This window comes from Littorina saxatilis, linkage group LG3, assembly GCF_037325665.1.
Source record: "Littorina saxatilis isolate snail1 linkage group LG3, US_GU_Lsax_2.0, whole genome shotgun sequence".
In the NCBI taxonomy this organism is placed as follows: domain Eukaryota; kingdom Metazoa; phylum Mollusca; class Gastropoda; order Littorinimorpha; family Littorinidae; genus Littorina; species Littorina saxatilis.
In genome coordinates this window covers 60,424,682-60,443,777 of record NC_090247.1, presented here as the reverse complement: position 1 = coordinate 60,443,777, position 19,096 = coordinate 60,424,682, and the positions used below count along the sequence as shown (strand labels likewise).

The 19,096-nt window shown below is 41.4% G+C and overlaps 1 protein-coding gene across 1 annotated transcript; it reads right to left on the bottom strand.

Moving 5' to 3' along the window:
• Window positions 1-231: 231 nt before the first annotated feature.
• Window positions 232-18,786, bottom strand: LOC138962833 (small ribosomal subunit protein uS9m-like). The gene is made up of 14 exons (XM_070334793.1): window positions 18,638-18,786; window positions 17,530-17,728; window positions 15,335-15,438; window positions 13,618-13,680; window positions 12,450-12,480; window positions 11,865-11,944; window positions 9,589-9,677; window positions 8,562-8,637; window positions 7,214-7,339; window positions 6,616-6,658; window positions 5,060-5,165; window positions 2,484-2,653; window positions 1,283-1,361; window positions 232-355 (listed from the first exon to the last, which is right to left on the bottom strand). Exons 1-14 carry the CDS (start codon window positions 18,713-18,715, stop codon window positions 343-345), a joined length of 1,257 nt encoding a protein of 418 aa, XP_070190894.1. The 5' UTR covers window positions 18,716-18,786; the 3' UTR covers window positions 232-342.
• Window positions 18,787-19,096: the final 310 nt, after the last annotated feature.

The window sequence follows — 19,096 nt, the reverse complement described above, 5'->3', positions numbered from 1 at the left end:
TTTGGTGGTGTACCTGATCACTAACACAGGATGGACGGTGCCTTTCATTGTCATATTGATCAACAGTCATTCGAGAAAAAAAAACCTTGTTGTATGTCACGCTGGTGGTGTTTGTTGTTGTTGTCTTATTGTTTCGGTTTTGTTTGTTTTTTATTCAGGCTCAGAGCAAATCTCTATCTGGAAATCAACACACACCACATGCACAGAGAGCATGCATGACCAGATAGCACCATCATTTTCAATATTTAATGAAACAGAAAACGTGCACACATCTGACACAGCCAACACACATTTCGATACACATGTAGATGTCCCGAAGCCCTCTGGTTGCAAATTCTGTCTTCATCTCTTTTTCCTGTAAATTGGAAACAAGTAATATTTTACTGTTAAGAAATAAGTTTAAATTTTAAAAAAAGACTAAGACCTGTCATAAACCAGAAGGTATTGCCTATATTTGCATTGAAGATAAACAAAGAAAGTTAAACAAAACCAGGAATGGGAATTGATTGAAAGAAAAATCTCGGAAAACAAGGGGCCGGGGTCCGCCAGAATTTTTCTGAAGTCTAGTTTAAAACCTGTGCAATCTGGCGCATTTTGGGAGTATGTTTCATAAACTTTGCACAGCACATAAACCGACCAAATTTAATACATGTTTTGTATTGCCTGTAACCAACGATTATGTTAACCCTTTAACTGAATTGATACTAATTGAACACATTTACTCTTTGTTTGCAAAAGTGACTCAGGCGGGCGGAATCTCACTAAAAGAAGGGACGGAGATTGGTCATACTAGGCAGATTGTTTTGTTTTTATTTTGGTTCCTCAATTTTTTTTTCTCTGAAATGTTTAGCTTTTCTCGGATCCGAGGAGAATTCCCATGCCTGCAAAACATCTAGTCACAATGCTCTTTACTAAAACCGTCTGTTATATATCACTGTTTGAACAGGCAGACGTCTCTTTAAAGTAATACAGAAAAAGAAAAATCCAACGAAATTAACATCTTCAATCTCTCACTGAATGCACCATATTCGTCCTAATCAACAACAAACTCTGGCTAAAAACGATAATTCTCTCACACACTCACCCAAACACATACTCACAAGCAAGCACACACACTAACAAGCAAGAAAGCGAACACACACACACACACACATGTACAATCACAGACAGGTACAATCACACACACACATACAAACACACACACAAATGTACAAACACACACACAAGGACAAACACACACACACATCATAACACAAAGAGCAGTTCAGTAAGTACAAATTACCAAGTAAACTGCTTCCTGGCTTTCTTCTGGCCAGGTTTCTTCCTCTCCTTCCTTCTCACATCTCGGGTCAGTAATCCAGCTGCCAAAACACACAGAGCAGTCTCAAACAACAGTTAAAATACACAGCCGAACCTGTCTATAACGACCACACAAAAGGTGGTCGCTATGAATAGGTTAATAGACGAGTTTTGATAAAACTCTGTCACTGTTACATGACCGTTCGGCAGAGTTATGCCGCTTGAAGTTCGTACGAATACTTCGACTTCCATGTCCGGCCAACACAATCATGCTCAAGGTAAATAAGCATGGAGAGAGGAGAGAAATCTGTCCAAACAGTTTGCGTTGCTTTTGGGGAAAGTGCGATTCTGATAGTCGATACCCTGCGCGGGTACGTAACGTCAGTTTCTTCCCATTCAGTGTGAAACGTGACATTACACGCCAGACACTAGCGAGAAGGTGTGTCTCAAACATGTGTACAGGAACCACGTGATGTTTGTCCGAGTAAAGCAAGGGTACTCACTCCTTCACAACCCATACAAACCTGACAGTTATTTACGGAATTAGTCTATTACATGTATACAGACCAAAAAACTTGCGGGGGATCATTTAAGATTGTTTTTGTGGGCAGGTGGTTGTCAACGAGGGACGGTTGCCTGTGCACGTTCGACTATGAAACAACCTGCCTGCCAACCCTTGTCAAGCCTCAGGTGTAACAATTTAGATTTGTTTTGAATTTTCAGCGTAAGAGTAGCATTGTTTAAAATTGATTCACACATCCGCATTTACATCTTGCGCAAGAATATTTTTTGGGGGTAAGTGTATTTAAAAAGCAGAAACATAATTATGCCCATTAGAGAGTGTCTGCAGTGCCACTTTAAAGTACATACAATGTTTTATCGCCAATATTCAGATCGCTGCACTGAGTAAAAAGCAGAAATGAGTACCAGGACTCACAGGAAAGGGGAAACTTCTGTATACTTGTGATTATTTGATTGATTGTCGCCATTTTAGGATTGGCATCAGCGTAGCAATTTCTGTTACAGCGTAGCATGCTACGCTGAAAGCGTAATAGTTAGCAGCTCTGAATTCTAACAAACCTCAGCATGAGGGTCTTAAAGGCAGGAGGTGGGTCTATTAAACACCTCAAACACGGTTTCCACCAATTTGCACAAAGGAATGTCACTGTAGCACATTTTCTCACCTATGCGCATCCTCTCTCTGGTGTCAGTGTCCACGAAAGATGCCAGAGCTTTGGCCAGCGCCAGACGGATGGCGCCAGACTGCCCTGTGCCCCCTCCCCCCTCCACTGTCGCCTCCACGTCCACCTCTCCCAGTCGACCTGTCAACTGGAGCGGGGATAGTATCTGCTCTCTAAAAATATGAAGAAAGAAATGTAAAAATTAAATAAAATCAGTAATTGTATTGCATTAAGTTAATATAACATTATTCAGTATTCAGTAAACTGTCAAAATTAAACAAAGACGACGGGCGCAGTGGCGTGGTGGTAAGACGTCGGCCTCCTAATCAGAAAGTCGTGAGTTCGAATCCCGGTCGCTGCCGCCTGGTGGGTTAAGAGTGGAGATTTTTCCGATCTCTCAGGTCAACTTATGTGCAGACCTGCTAGTGACTTAACCCCCTTCGTGTGTACACGCAAGCACAAGACCAAGTGCGCACGGAAAAGATCCTGTAATCCATGTCAGAGTTCGGTGGGTTATAGAAACACGAAAATACCCAGTATTCTTTCCTCGAAATCGGCGTATGTTGCCTGAATAGCGGGGTAAAAATGGTAATACACGTACAAATCCACTCGTACTAAAAACATGAGTGAACGTGGGAGTCTAAGCCCATGAACGAAGAAGAAGAAGAAGAAGACAAAGACAGTGCTAACTATTGACTCATTGATTACTCAGGTGAGTCAAAAAGATTCACCAGGTCTACCAGCAAAGATGAAAGTTCTGTACTTCTCCCAGCACACACAAAAAAACACCACACATTATTGATGACAAAGAAACCAGTTAAAATAAAAAAAAGACATTAGAAACCAACCACATAACAATAAGAAATACAAGCACTATCTGTGAGTATTTGAAACACCATGTCAGTAAACAGCAGACATGCCGAAACAAGTTTCTTTTGCAATTGAGTGTCTGTGTGCTCAGAACCAATTTCACCACCCCAAGGGAGACAATTTAAAAAAAAATTGTAGACATTTTACTTCCATTCTCAATTTGTGTAGGACTTGGACTTGGAGTTCTTACTTGTACATTAATTTCTGAGTGCACTTACTGCTTGATAGGACTCTCTTCTTTTATTTGCAGGTGTAAAGACAATCTATCTAAATGATTCACCTTGAATTACATTTGTCCCCCTGATGTTTTGGAAACACAAGGTAGCTTGATTAAAGATACAGAATAAACCAAAGGTGAACCGTCGGTTGACATGTGTACTGGGGCTTCTTATTCATCTTTATTCAAATGCTAGACAAATGTTTTAGATGTGCTCTATTGTACAGTACCGTGACATATATTTGCCTGCCTGAAAACTTCTACAATGAGTCCTTCTTTGAACAGATAGTCAAACCTGCTCTAGCGACCAACTACCCATCACAAACTGCCTGCACCGACTGCTCCAAAGGATCCCCAACGTGTTGTCCCCCCCCCCCCCTCCCCCTGCATAACTCATCATTCCATAGCGACCACCTGTCTTTAACAAACACTTTTGGTGAGCTCCTTGGGTGGATGTTACTGACAGGTTCAACTGTATTTGATCAAGTTTGTTTGTTCGTTCATGGGCTGAAACTCCCACGGCTTTTACGTGAATGACCGTTTTTACCCCGCCATTTAGGCAGCCATACGCCGCTTTCGGAGGAAGCATGCTGGGTATTTTCGTGTTTCTATAACCCACCGAACTCTGACATGGATTACAGGATCTTTTTCGTGCGCACTTGGTCTTGTGCTTGCGTGTACACACGGGGGTGTTCGGACACCGAGGAGAGTCTGCACACAAAGTTGACTCTGAGAAATAAATCTCTCGCCGAACGTGGGGACGAACTCACGCTGACAGCGGCCAACTGGATACAAATCCAGCGCGCTACCGACTGAGCTACATCCCCGCCCATTTGATCAAGTGACCAGACTGCATGCAAACACTAAGCTAACAATCAAAACACTAACAACATTTTTGTTTGTTTGTACACAGATCAAAGAGATGACGTGATGGCAATAATTTGTTTGTTTGTTTGCTTAACGCCCAGCCGACCACGAAGGGCCATATCAGGGCGGTGCTGCTTTGACATATAACGTGCGCCACACACAAGACAGAAGTCGCAGCACAGGCTTCATGTCTCACCCAGTCACATTATTCTGACACCGGACCAACCAGTCCTAGCACTAACCCCATGATGCCAGACGACAGGCGGAGCAGCCACTAGATTGCCAATTTTAAAGTCTTAGGTATGACCCGGCCGGGGTTCGAACCCACGACTTCCCGATCACGAGGCGGACGCCTTACCACTAGGCCAACCGTGCCGGTGTTATGGCTATAAAGGGAGGATTCAAACACACAAATACAGTGGAACCCCGCTTTGAAGACTCCCCAATTTAAGACCCACTCTTTTAAGACTCTGTTATCTTAGACTTTCTATTCCTAACCTCTGTAAATGTACCTCCGTTTTAAGACTCCCTCCTTGTTAAGACGTGATGTGGTCAGATTTTTGGAGGTCTTAAAAGGGGGGTTCCACTGTAAATGAAAAAGGCTTGAGAGAAGTACAGTCTTTACCTGTGTGTGATGTAGGAGAAGTACTGTATACTCTGTCCGTTGATGGTGATTTTGCCTGTACCTTTCGTCCACACTGTCACGTCTGCTATTGATGTCTTGCGTTTACCTGTCATCAGAATACACAAAAAAACAATATATTTCATCAAAACATTTGAGCATACAAATAAATATCAAATTCTCAGATTGTTAGCACCCAAGTCTGACTCTCTGAGACCTGACATGGTGTACCGTGAATTGGGTAGTCTTTCAACATAGCATAGAGTCTCCAATTGACAGGGAGTTAATTTAATTTGTCTGCTTCGACAAATGCCTACCCACCAGGACTGAATATTAGGAAGAGAAATGGAACTCAAGACTCTTTTTTTCAGGAGTTTGCTGAATAAGCGGCTCGCCGATTACAATTTATTTAATTAATTAACATAGTTACGGAGCATTTTCAAGCAAATCATTGCAGCGTTTTCTACATTACAGTACAGCGACTGTACCTCAAATTGTTTAGGTCTGATTCATCAAACAAAAATTCCCAAAATGGTTCCTTAGATAGTACACCTTTAACTGGCACTGAAATTTCTCCTGCAGGTAACCACACTATATTTAATACTTATGCTACTGCTGTGAAAACAGACGGGGGACGGGGGGCGGGGGACGGGGGGATCCAGGGGCAGGAAGAGAAATGAAATGATGCTCAGCTACTGAAGCACACAAGACACACAAATAACAATACAAAGCATTAACAAGTCGCGTAAGGCGAAATTACTACATTTAGTCAAGCTGTGGAACTCACAGAATGAAACTGAACGTAGTCCGCCGCTAGTGCAAAAGGCAGTGAAAGTGACGAGCCTGTTTGGCGCGGTAGCGATTGCGCTGTGCTTCATTGCACGTTTTAACTTTCTGAGCGTGTTTTTAATCCAAACATATCATATCTATATGTTTTTTGAATCAGGAACCGACAAGGAATAAGATGAAATAGTTTTTAAAACGATTTCGGAAATTTAATTTTGATCATAATTTTTATATTTTTAATTTTCAGAGCTTGTTTTGAATCCAAATATAACATATGTATATGTTTTTGGAATCAGAAAATGACGAAGAATAAGATGAAATTGTTTTTGGATCGTTTAATAAAAAAATAATTTTAATTACAAGTTTCCCATTTTTAATGACCAAACTCACTCATTAGTTTTTAATCCACCAAGCTGAAATGCAATACCAAACCCCGGCCTTCGTCGAAGATTTCTTTGCCAAAATTTCAATCAATTTAATTGAAAAATGAGGGTCTGACAGTGCCGCCTCAACTTTTACAAAAAGCCGGATATGACGTCATCAAAGGTATTTATCGAAAAAATGAAAAAAACGTCCGGGGATATCATACCCAGGAACTCTCATGTCAAATTTCATAAAGATCGGCCCAGTAGTTTAGTCTGAATCGCTCTACACACACACACACAGACAGACAGACAGACAGACACACACACACATACACCACGACCCTGGTCTTGATTCCCCCCTCTATGTTAAAACATTTAGTCAAAACTTGACTAAATGTAAAAACCAACCCGAAGCTGTGATGTATGCTCTTCCCTGATCATCAACCATGGGCTGAAAAAGAGGTAAGTGTTACATATTGGAAAATTATTAGATACAAAATATCCAAGTGATCAATTATGGATGCTCATTTAAAAAGTACAAAAATATTACACGCCCGCTTATCATCCAGAGAATTAATACAGAGAGTAAGGGAAGAAAAAGGGAAACAAGCACAAAGATGCAGAATATCATCAAGGCAACGTTTGTGGACTGTCCTCTTGCAAGAAGATCATTGGACTTTTTACACACAGAAAGGGGACACCATAGTCGACACACAAACACCCAGTCACCTAAATATTCAAGAGCCTGAACAGAATATAAACGATTCATAGTCATACCTGACCTGAATTTACCACAGCACAGAAAAGACCAGAATAAAAGAGTTTAGCTCGCATACTTAACAATTATGTGAATTGTTCCAGAAAAGGAGCAAGAAACAACCCAAATTTTCTTTTTTAAATTCCTCAATGATTACAAGGTGAAAACGAATCAAACAGTCACAAATTTAACAAAGGGAAATAACCCATTATAAAAGTCTAAATAGAAGAACACCAGGAGTACTCTTACCTTGGGCACATCCTCAGCAAAAGACTGCAACATGAGTTTCCTCCGGTGTTTCATAATGAACTCTTCCTCTTTGAAGGCTAGAGGGTGCTCTGTCAACCTGCCCAGCAGCACTGTGAAATGCTTGTGCTGAAAAAGACGTCAAATCATTAGCTGTAATATTTGTGGGTGCTCTGTCAACCTGCCCAGCAGCACTGTGAAATGCTTGTGCTGAAAAAGACGTCAAATCAATGGCTGTAATATTTGTGGGTGCTCTGTCAACCTGCCCAGCAGCACTGTGAAATGCTTGTGCTGAAAAAGACGTCAAATCAATGGCTGTAATATTTGTGGGTGCTCTGTCAATCTGTCTATCAGCACTGTGAAATGCTTGTGCTGAAAAAAACATCAAATCAATGGATGTTATAATTGTGGGTGCTCTGTCAATCTGTCTATCAGCACTAGGAAACACTTGTTCTGGAAAAGACGTCAAATCAATGGCTGTAAATATGTATTTGTGGGTGCTCTGTCAATCTGCCCATAAAAACCAAAACATGATTGTGCTGCAAAAGAAATGTTATTAATCGCTATATATTTTTCAGGTGCTCCTTCAATCTCAGTCTATCAGCAGTAAGCACCATGAAATACTTGCACTGGAGATAAATAATAACAATCACCTTTTTAAGGTGCTTCTTCAAACTTTATATTAGCACCATGAAAGCTCCGTCAATCTGTCCATCAAAACCATGCAGCGCTTGTGTTGGTAAAGACATCGTAAGTATAGCTGTTATATTTTGGGTGCTCCGTTAATCTGTCCATAAAATAACCGAGCAAAAGGCTTGTTTTGGAAAAGATTTCGCAACAATTGCAGTATTTTCTTTGTAATTTAAACATTTCTGCATTTACGTGTGGAAAAGTATGTAGCATTAACGACACTTGCTACCCCAAATGTTAAGAAGTGTTTGAGAGAAGTCAGATGTGAGGTATTAGACGTTCGAGATGGCTTCACTTTTAGGCTTGAGTGAAGAACCTTTTTTCTTTTTTTTTAACTCTCATGAACGGACACCCTAGGGCCATTCTAAACCTGCCCGTACACGCAAGTTACATGTCAAGACTGACAACACTCCTGGTTCCCTTGCTAGGACCAGAGAAGCGGTGACATTTGATGACCGTTTGTCCGCACACTGCAGGTATGACCTACAGTGTGGACCAAAAATGGGTGTACGCGTCCGGGTTTTGCAGGTGGCCGCTTAAGAGGGTGCAATTATCGTTGAAAAACATTCCGTGCCAAGCAAATCTGTCCCTACATGTCAGGTGTCCGTTCACGCCAGGGGCCGTACATTTCAGGGACTGCGGTAGTATTTTGCATACTCACATCGTGTTCACTAAGCGGCTCTAGTGTCAGGTCTTTCAGGCTCGGTAAAGTGATCCACTCGCTGCCCAACAGCAGTCTGCAAGAAGACATACAAAACTTGTTGGAAGAGAAGTCAAAACATTCTGAAACTCTACGCTCCCCGGGAAAAAAAAAGTAAACAAAAGAAAGGTTACTAAACATGGCTACTAACACACCGCCCATCTATTTTGTTTTCAGTGCTAGGTTCAGGAGTAGAACTTGAAAGCTATCCTCTAAGACTCACACCTGATTTTTTTCTTCAGATTTTAGGAGTTCAACTGTTTTCTCTTGCAGTGTGGTTCTCAGACCCAGGTCTTCTGTCACCGACGCGGGAGAGAGTCAGACTGAGAGAGAAAGGAGGGGAGGGGGGTAGGGAAGGGGAGGGGAGGGGTTAGAGTGAGAGGCTGACATAAGTGAATACAATAACAAAGAAATGTCTAACCATTGCTCAGCTCATAACTTCTTCTTCTTCTTCTGCGTTCGTGGGCTGAAACTCCCACGTACACTCGTGTTTTTTGCACGAATGGAATTTTACGTGTATGACCGTTTTTTTACCCCGCCATTTAGGCAGCCATACGCCGTTTTCGGAGGAAGCATGCTGGGTATTTTCGTGTTTCTATAACCCACCGAACTCTGACATGGATTACAGGATCTTTTTCGTGCGCACTTGGTCTTATGCTTGCGTGTACACACGGGGGTGTTCGGACACCGAGGAGAGTCTGCACACAAAGTTGACTCTGAGAAATAAATCTCTCGCCGAACGTGGGGACGAACTCACGCTGACAGCGGCCAACTGGATACAAATCCAGCGCGCTACCGACTGAGCTACATCCCCGCCCCAGCTCATAACAAGTTTGAAGAAAACACATACACATGTACTTCCGAGGTTCTCTTGGGAAGCTACCCGTTATTTTCTTAAAAAAACCCACACACACACACTAAAAATATTATTACTGTAAATGATGTGATCACAAGGTATGCTCTGAAACCACACCATGATTTTACTCACAGTTTTTTCTCTGCCTCTTCGTGTAACAAGCCTTTCCGTATCAATTTGTCCTCTTGCTTTTTCAGCTCTTCAATCTTCATTGATACATTCTGGACGAAAAGAAAAAGAAAGCTCAAAGTAAGACATCAGCCCCCTCCCCCTTCAAATCCAACCACACACACACACATGAAGTACAATTCAAAATTTCCTAAGGCCATTTCTTTCTTTCTTTATTTGGTGTTTAACGTCGTTTTCAACCATGAAGGTTATATCGCGACAGGGGAAGGGGAGAGATGGGACAGAGCCACTTGTCCATCGTTTCTTGTTCACAAAAGCACTAATCAAAAATTTGCTCCAGGGGCTTGCAACGTAGCACAATATATTACCTTACTGGGAGAATGCAAGTTTCCAGTACAAAGGACTTAACATTTCTTACATACTGCTTGACTAAAATCTTTACAAAAATTGACCATATCCTATACAAGAAACACTTAACAAGGGTAAAAGGAGAAACAGAATCCGTTAGTCGTCTCTTACGACATGCTGGGGAGCATCGGGTAAATTCTTTCTCGTCCCAACCAATATGGGACTCCCCCTAACCCGCGAGGGGTCCTAAGCCATTATAAAACAAAATGTAGGAAAACTTATGAAGAGCAGAGAGTGAAATTTAAGTTTGCTGTATGTATGGTACATATACGCTCCAATCCTATCACACTCACACATGCAATACACAACGTCAACATTTTATATGCTGATGATCCAATATGAGTCAGGTTTGTTTTCTCATACAGTGAAAACTGTCAAATACGGTCACTGGACTTAGCGGACACTCGCAGAATACGGACAGTCAGTCTCGGCACGGACTGCTTTACACTGTAAAACACCTGTACGTTACGGCCACCTCGGCATTACGGACGCGGACACGTATTTTGGGTCCATAATAAGTCATATACCTGCTAAATACGGACATCCACAGCAAGCTGGGAAGTTCGATCGACGAAGAAGACGATAAATCGATCAGTTGATATTAGTCGGTATCTGAGCAGCTCTCGCGAGACACGCTATTTGTTATGCTTTGAACATCGCGAGAACTTCGAACCTTGGCTTATGCAGCTCGCACGAGATCGCTGTACCGCATGCTTTGCTATGCTCTGAAGTTTGCGAGAGATTACGAGAGCTTGGAATACTGATAGAGTCTATTCTTGGTGAGTGTTTTAAGTCGACGCATTTGATTGGCTGCTAGAGTTCCAAGGCAGCCAATCCAACGCGTGGAACGTGTTCGGCGGAACGGAAGTGAAAGTGTATGAGTGAATGTATCTTCTCTTCGAAAGAGTGATTCGTGTTTAACAAGATGGCAGCAAGAAATTCAAATTCAAGAAAAGGAAGAAATGCGCTGACTTTAGAACAAAGGATAAATGTTGTCAAACAACTGGAAAGTGGGAAATCATGCCGAACGATTGCACAAGAGCTTGGGTGTGGGAGAACGCAGATTTCGAAAATCAGCGTCGATCGGGAAAAAATAATGAAGTTGTGGGAATCGGGAGACGGACGTGCTGACCAGAAATGGGTTTCGAAGAAGACAACCGAATACGAAGAGCTAAATGACGCCGTGTTCGAGTGGTTTTCAACCAAACGTGCGAATCACATTGCCATCAATGGTCCACTCAGACAACGCTGGACAAATTCTTTCAAAAGCTGATGAGTGCAGAATGAAGTGAATGTGAATGTGTTGTATGAATGAGATCCAGTAACTTTTTAACAATTTAAATTTATACAGTTGATATGATAAAAAGCTTTTAAACTTGTTTTACAACAGTCAATATTAAATGTTTCTCTATTTAATCTAAACAGCTTCTGTTTTTCTTATAAATGTACATGTGCAGTACTCTCTCTCTCTCTCTCTCTCTCTCAACTTGACTTTGTCGCGTTTACTTGCACCTGTCTAATAAGGACACCTGCAGAATAAGGACACTTTTGTCTGGTCCCAAGGGTGTCCTTATTTGACAGGTTTTACTGTACCTGTATTCAACAAATTATAGGAACATTCACCAAGAGCAGAATGTGAGGTTGCCCTATCATACCCTCCAATCGCATCGCGCACACACATGCAAGACAACTTCAAAATTTCATATGCAGACGATCCAGGATGTGTCAGTTACATAAGAAAACTCACCAAGAGCAGAATGTGAGGTTGCCCTATCATACCCTCCAATCGCATCGTGCACACACATGCAAGACAACTTCAAAATTTCATATGCAGACGATCCAGAATGTGTCGGTTATATAAGAAAACTCACCAAGAGCAGAGAGTAGAAGTTGGGTTTGCCGGTGTAAAACATGCTGTGGAAGGGTCTTCCGTCCAGAGCAAACTGTGCCGCTATGTTGGAAAGATCATGTATGATTTTAGTTATTTTGGTGCCTTTTAGAATTCAGACTGTAAATAGCAAATTATTATGAAACACCACTTATTTTGATTCCAACATTTCTTGTAGGTAATGAAAATAACATTATTTGTATCCATTGAAAATGGATATTTTCACAATCATAACAACAAAGGGCCCTTTTTGAACGACAGTTCACACTGTAACATTTCTAATGCCAGACAAAACACAATCTTTCAGGACAGCAAAAGAAGATGATGAACCCAAAATTAAACACATATAAATATACTAGTTAAAATCATTGTTGTACTGTCTCTTTCCTTCCATCCTCACTGCAACCACTACTACAGCTCCCATCTAAAAACAGTGTTTGTACCTCTTGCCACCCAAAAACCCCAAAGTAAGCCCACCAAACTTGAGTGATAAATGCTCCGCAGAAACTGAGTTTAAAGTGTTTATAACACAAAGCAAGGAAACAGTAAACACACAGCTTCTTTTTACCTTTGCGCTTGGGAAACACTTCATAGGGATGCTGTGAAAAAACCCAGAAAATTCTCCATTAGAAAAAAATGCACACAATCAAACAACTGATACTCAGTGAAGAAGATAGCCTTGCACAGTATTAAAAGTCACAAGATATCAACATCTACGTGCACACACACAAACACACATCGACATTTCTTTTCTTTATTTGGTGTTTAACGTCGTTTTCAACCACGAAGGGTTATATCGCGACGGGGAAAGGGGGAAGATGGGATAGAGCCACTTGTCAATTGTTTCTTGTTCACAAAAGCACTAATCAAAAATTTGCTCCAGGGGCTTGCAACATAGTACAATATATTACCTTACTGGGAGAATGCAAGTTTCCAGTACAAAGGACTTAACATTTCTTACATACTGCTTGACTAAAATCTTTACAAAAATTTACTATATTCTATACAAGAAACACTTAACAAGGGTAAAAGGAGAAACAAAATCCGTTAGTCGCCTCTTACGACATGCTGGGGAGCATCGGGTAAATTCTTCCCCCTAACCCGCGGGGGGTACACATCGACACAGACACAGAAAATAAGAAAGACACACAGACACAGAAAGACACACTGAAACATACACAACCAGACTGTTTTGTGGTATCTCACCCAAACCCATAACCACAAAAATATCCAGTATCAGCCAGCTCCATCTGAAAGGTCTTCAATGTCGACCAACACATTGATAAAATGTCAGCTCCGATGTTTAGCATTTATTAAGAAATAATAATAATAATAATAATAAGAGAATTTATATGGCGCAAATCCTAAAATAGTTCTAAGCGCCTTACAATCAATTTTAAATATAATAATCTAAATAACAGCAACAATACACATAAGCGCCTTACAATCAATCTTAAATATTATAATATTAATAACAGCAACAATACACATTTAAACAAACAAACAAACAAACTTTAAATAAATGGAAACACAATCACGTTTAAAATAAAGCCAGTGTGTGGAGCAAAGCCATTTCCTGAACAATTATGACTGTACTACCAGTGCCACACACACACATGTACACATGTGTACACACGCAAACGTACAAACACAGACACACACAAATGCATGCACAAGCAAGTGGACTCAAACGCATACACAACATATTTTAAACACAACAACAGATGATTGTTTACCTTCAGAACTGGCCGTGCTTTCTTAGCAAAGATGCCTGATGGAAGCAAATACTCTATTGCTCTCTGAAAAAATAATATGGCACTTAATATGAGCAGTATTCCTTACTTGCCGGCACACTCTTTTTTCCACGATATTATCTTTAAAGAACCACCTTTTTAGTGTACTGTAAAGATAAACAAAAAACAGAAAAATGTCAAGTGCCACTTCCACTTTTGTTTAGACAGCCTGTTCCAAGCATGTCAGTGAAGTAGAAATTCTTCAGTTTAGGGATCTTACCACAGGCTAAACACTCTTGCACTTCTTCTTCTTCTTCTGCGTTCGTGGGCTGAAACTCCCAAGTACACTCATGTTTTTGCACGAGTGGAATTTTACGTGTATGACCGGTTTTTTTACCCCGCCATACGCCGCTTTCGGAGGAAGCATGCTGGGTATTTTCGTGTTTCTATAACCCACCGAACTCTGATATGGATTACAGGATCTTTTTCCGTGCGCACTTGGTCTTGTGCTTGCGTGTACACACGAAGGGGGATAAGCCACTAGCAGGTCTGCACACAAGTTGACCTGGGAGATCGGAAAAATCTCCACACTTAACCCACCAGGCGGCCGCGGCCGGGATTCAAACCCTCGACCTTCTGATTAAGAGGCCGACGTCTTACCACCCCGCCACAGCGCCCGTCTACTCTTGCACTGAAATACATTTGATTAAAGTCATTCTTCTTCCCAAAAATGTATCTTTATGTTGTGTAAGAACTTCCAAACATCAGTGCACTGTAGTGCTTGATTCACCCAGCAACAGATCTTATAAAAAAAAGAGGGACAAAAATGCTGTAATTGCATAAGAGTCTGGGACATTACACTACATTGGGGTGTGCACGTTAAAGATCCCACGATTGACAAAAGGGTCTTTCCTGGCAAAATTGTATAGGCATAGATAAAAAAATGTCCACCAAAATACCCGTGTGACTTGGAATAATAGGCCGTGAAAAGTAGGATATGCGCCGAAATGGCTGCGATCTGTTGGTCGATGTGAATGCGTGATGTATTGTGTAAAAAATTCCATCTCACACGGGCATAAATAGATCCCTGCGCCTTGAGTCCGAGTCTGGAGATACGCGCGCGATATAAGACTTCATAATAACAAAGTAAGTGTTATGTGGAACTCATTCTCTCAGGTGCTAGGAGACTGGTTCTGCATAACTCTCATTTACTCGTGGTGCACATTTTGTATGTTGTATGCATTTAATTTAGGGTGCTTACGTCCCTTTGTTTCTGATTTTAAAATAGCGCTCTGCCTTATTTGATCACATTATTTAATTTTCAACAATAATTACGCATAGGAATGGCTGAGAAGAAAAAGAACGTCTAAAATGTAGGGGGTCCGATGTTTGATACCAACGACATCTTTGTCTTGGCGTACTAGACCAAATCCAGCGGAAGTTGCGCGTCCGTCAGTATCATAATCAACTACTGGGCTCACGAAGATGAGCTGATTTTTAGCCAATCATCACTTCCGCCTTCAGAGCTGTTCTGTTTATGTATGCCTGAGCAATTTGAGAATATAAAATGCTCGTGTGAATTTTGAAGTTTTGTCTTTTTATTTCCTCTACAAAAAAAATGTGCCTCTACATGTGTAAGCCTCTGACATTTGCGGATCCCAGGGCCATTCCCATGCCTGAATAATTCACTGCAGGTTGTACACAATCAGCTTGCCCTTACATCCACATCTTCCTGCTCAAAAAGGTCAGGGTCTTGTCCCATGATGTTGGCTAGATGACGCTTGCCAATGTCATACTCATCAATCTCCTTCTTGATCATTTTGTCTGTAACATAACACAAGGTGGTAAAACACTGTCTGTACAGTGACAGATCTGCTAAGGCATACATTGTACTTACAGTGAGTTACACTGTGTTAAATTGAATAAACAATAACAAAATTTTAGAAGAAATTGATATATATATATTAAGATTTATAAGCAAAATGTCTACCAACAGAATAATAGCGAGTGTACACAGGATGTCACATCTACAATGAGCCCTAGTGGAAGCTAATTTCAATGCTGGGAGTAGGGAGTAGGATAACATGTTTTGCACAAAATAGATAAGAAACTTATTACCAGGGTTCGACACTAGCGGGGGCGGGGGGCGGAACGCCCCAGAGTTTTGTGTTCCGCCCCAAACATTGCCGAAGCTTGGGGCCCACTCCGCCCCAGGATAAATTCCAACAATGACAAACCGAAAATTCTAATGCCAGAGCCAATCACTAAAAATCGCCAGTCAAAGTCGTCACTGAAATTTACGTTACGATCAATGCCGCAGTCAAGAAAAAAAAACATTGAAATCGTCGAAGGACAATGCCGCAAGGGAAATAACTCCCAGATTGCGCTCTTTAGCGTGAGAGATAAGTATCGCCTTCAAATGCCAAACGCAAAATGTGGCGACACATCCCTGGTGTAAAAAGACATGGAAATGAATATGAAGAACAGGGTGGAGAGATGCAGCAAAAAGCGCGAAGCGCTGTCGTAATGTCAATGTCAAATGGTTGAAATAATTTCCCTGGCTTCAGTACGATGAAGAAAAACAGACAATGCATTGCCGCACGTGAATACTGAGAGTGGGCCCCAGATTTTTGTTTTCCGCCCCAGCAATTTCCATCTCTGGGGCCACACGGCCCCAGGCCAAATAAGTTAGTGTCGACCCCTGTATTACTGTCTAACTATCTTTAAAACAGTGCCGGAATCTAGCTTGCATATATCAACAAGAGGTTGCAATGATGGAAATGTATCATCGTTTTACCCATTCGTTATTAAAATCAAATTAGAACGTACCCTGGAACCCCCCTGTTAATTTTAGACACCCGATTTAAAACGTCCGCCTTCTAAACTTAAAGACCTGGCTTTTTCCGATTTTCTTTTCACAACCTCTGTTATGTTATTGTCAATTTACCTCGATTTTAAGACCTGATTTTCTCAGATTTTTGGAGGTTTTAACTCATTCGAGTCGTGCCGGGGGAAACATCGCCGGCACTTTTCTCTTACGTGAAAGACGTGCCGGCGATATATTACCGGCAAGATTTGTTATTTTTTCCCCTTGTTGGGAGCGATGAGGATTGCAGGGACGCAACTGGCAACTAAAAGTACGTTCATTTTTGAAGGAGTTGCTTCCCTTGAACTACTATTAGCGTCGGTTTGTTGCTTTCAGCACTAATTTTTCCGTGCGGACTGCGACGTAGTCAATTCGCCGAAACAGCATGGCGTCGCTCAAAACTTTTGTTTGACCCCCTGTTGGATACCATACTGGATCAAGTGTCACACAGTTCCATCTACAGCCTCATTTATAAGGTTAGGCCAAAAAAAAAAATCGGTGTGGTTAAGGTAACATAGCCCAAAAAAATAGGGTAGGAAGGTAGGCAATCACTTCTTTTTTTTCTAAACTTTTTTCTCTAATGTGCACAAATTAAACCTACTTGACAGGGAAATAAGTGTGCGAATCGAGCGCTTTCGCTTTCATTGCGTTTTCTGCACTTGTTTTCTTGTCAAATGTAATAAAAAGTTATAGGGTCGGCCCCTAAAAATAGGGTAGGTCGGGTTACCGTAATCACACCTATTTTTTTTTTTTAGGCCTTAGGGTTTTCATAAAGATCACATGTAATTCTTTTTGATACATTTTGTTTTATGTTGTTATGTTGTGTGGTTGTGTGTCTGTGATTTTTTACAAAATGCCAAAATGCCAAAATGAGGGAACGAAACAAACAATACGGGCGCGACTCGAATGAGTTAAACTCAAGGGGGGAGGGGGGGTCCTCTGTATTACCTTCAGTCAACAAATGCAGTTACAGTTTATAAACAATGCATACCAAAAAAAAAGTCCTGAAATATTACACACTATAAAAAAAACCCATCACAAAGATTCACCATAGGATTGAGCTCTTTCCATGTAGGCCTGCATGGCACGACTGATCTTCTGTGCCTTGGTGAAAGTCTTTGGCTGCATGCTGCCTTTGATCAGGTTGTCTGGTACAGCTGAAGACGTAATGCTGGTGCCTGATACTGAGCTGCTACTGGAGTCCTCAGCTTTGGACACCATACAGCTGGTGTGGAGCGCACACCTCTCCTACAGTTATACAGAAATAAAACAGGATAATGATGTTTCTGCTACTGCTAGTGCCAGTCCACATGCAGCTATAGGGAGGACGTCAGCCGGCTTGTTTATCTCACACAAACTTAATACTGACTATATTTCCCTCCCCTCCAAAGTGCTGCTCATCGAACTTTGGACCATGTATTCCCCCCTTGGATTCTAATTTGTGATGAGAAATGGTATTTTGACTTTGAAGTTAGCTTCAACGCAAAATATTCGTTTTTTTAATCAAGGGATGTAACCGCTCGCGCGTTTTTGAATAAATCCAATTTGGGGTAAAATCGATCGAATTACATCACAAATCTGCTTTAGTTGCAAGATCTTGACATGCTTTTCTCCCTCAAGATAATGGTACCACTTGAAATTGGCAGAGAAACACTCAGTCTGAAGTTAACTTTGGCTGACGTCTGGCTGACGTCCTCCCGATAGCTGCATGTTGCCACTCCCAACCACTGAACCAGTTCAAAGTCAACCCAGAAGCAGGAACAAGCCCTGTAACTCGTTGATCTATCCACAAAAAGGCCTATCCACTACACCATAATGCATGCATTGATGCAACTGTTGTAACTTGGCTACAGCCAGTCAGTGAATCACTTACCAAGTTAATCCTATTCTACAAATCTGGCCAGCACTAAAGCTGGCATGAAAATTAACGCAGGTGAATGTTGAACTTGAAGACATATATCCAGAAGATGCGCTGATTAAATCGCATAATCGCAGTGAAGGGTCATTTTACAGAAAGAGAGAGAGAGAGAAAGAGGGGAGTCAAAGTTTTAAACAATCGAACAATCACGATCAACCACACAACTTGATTTTGTGTGTGGTAAAATTCAGCTTTAGCATCAAAAGGTGGATCTGCTTAATCACTAATGCATCACAGACCTGAACTGCCGTGCTGCAGCGTGCCAGTTTCCGTGAGACCTTGAGCAGACACAGCCTCCGCATAGTGGAGGTCGCCATCTTGGGAATGGGTGTTGATGAGAGTAGTTTCCCTTGACACTCTCGCGGAACAGTGACAAATACATGACACTGTCCGGCGTGCGGAAACTAACAAACCCCCAGTTTTCACTTCCCTTTTCTTTTGTCAGATTATACAATCTGGAGTAGCTTTGATTCAAGTATCTTTCTATAAGTTTGTAGAAATTTCCTTTGCATCATTACCCAGCTACACCCTTTCAAAGACCTGACTTTTTCATGGACGTGCTTGACAAAAGACCCCATTTTGAAGCACAACCTAAAAATGACGTATTTTGAAGGGTGTGGCGATAAGGCTTTCAGTTTAGTTTGCAGGTTGTCAAAAGAGTTGATTGTTTCGTGGTAAAAACAAAATGGCGCTTGATA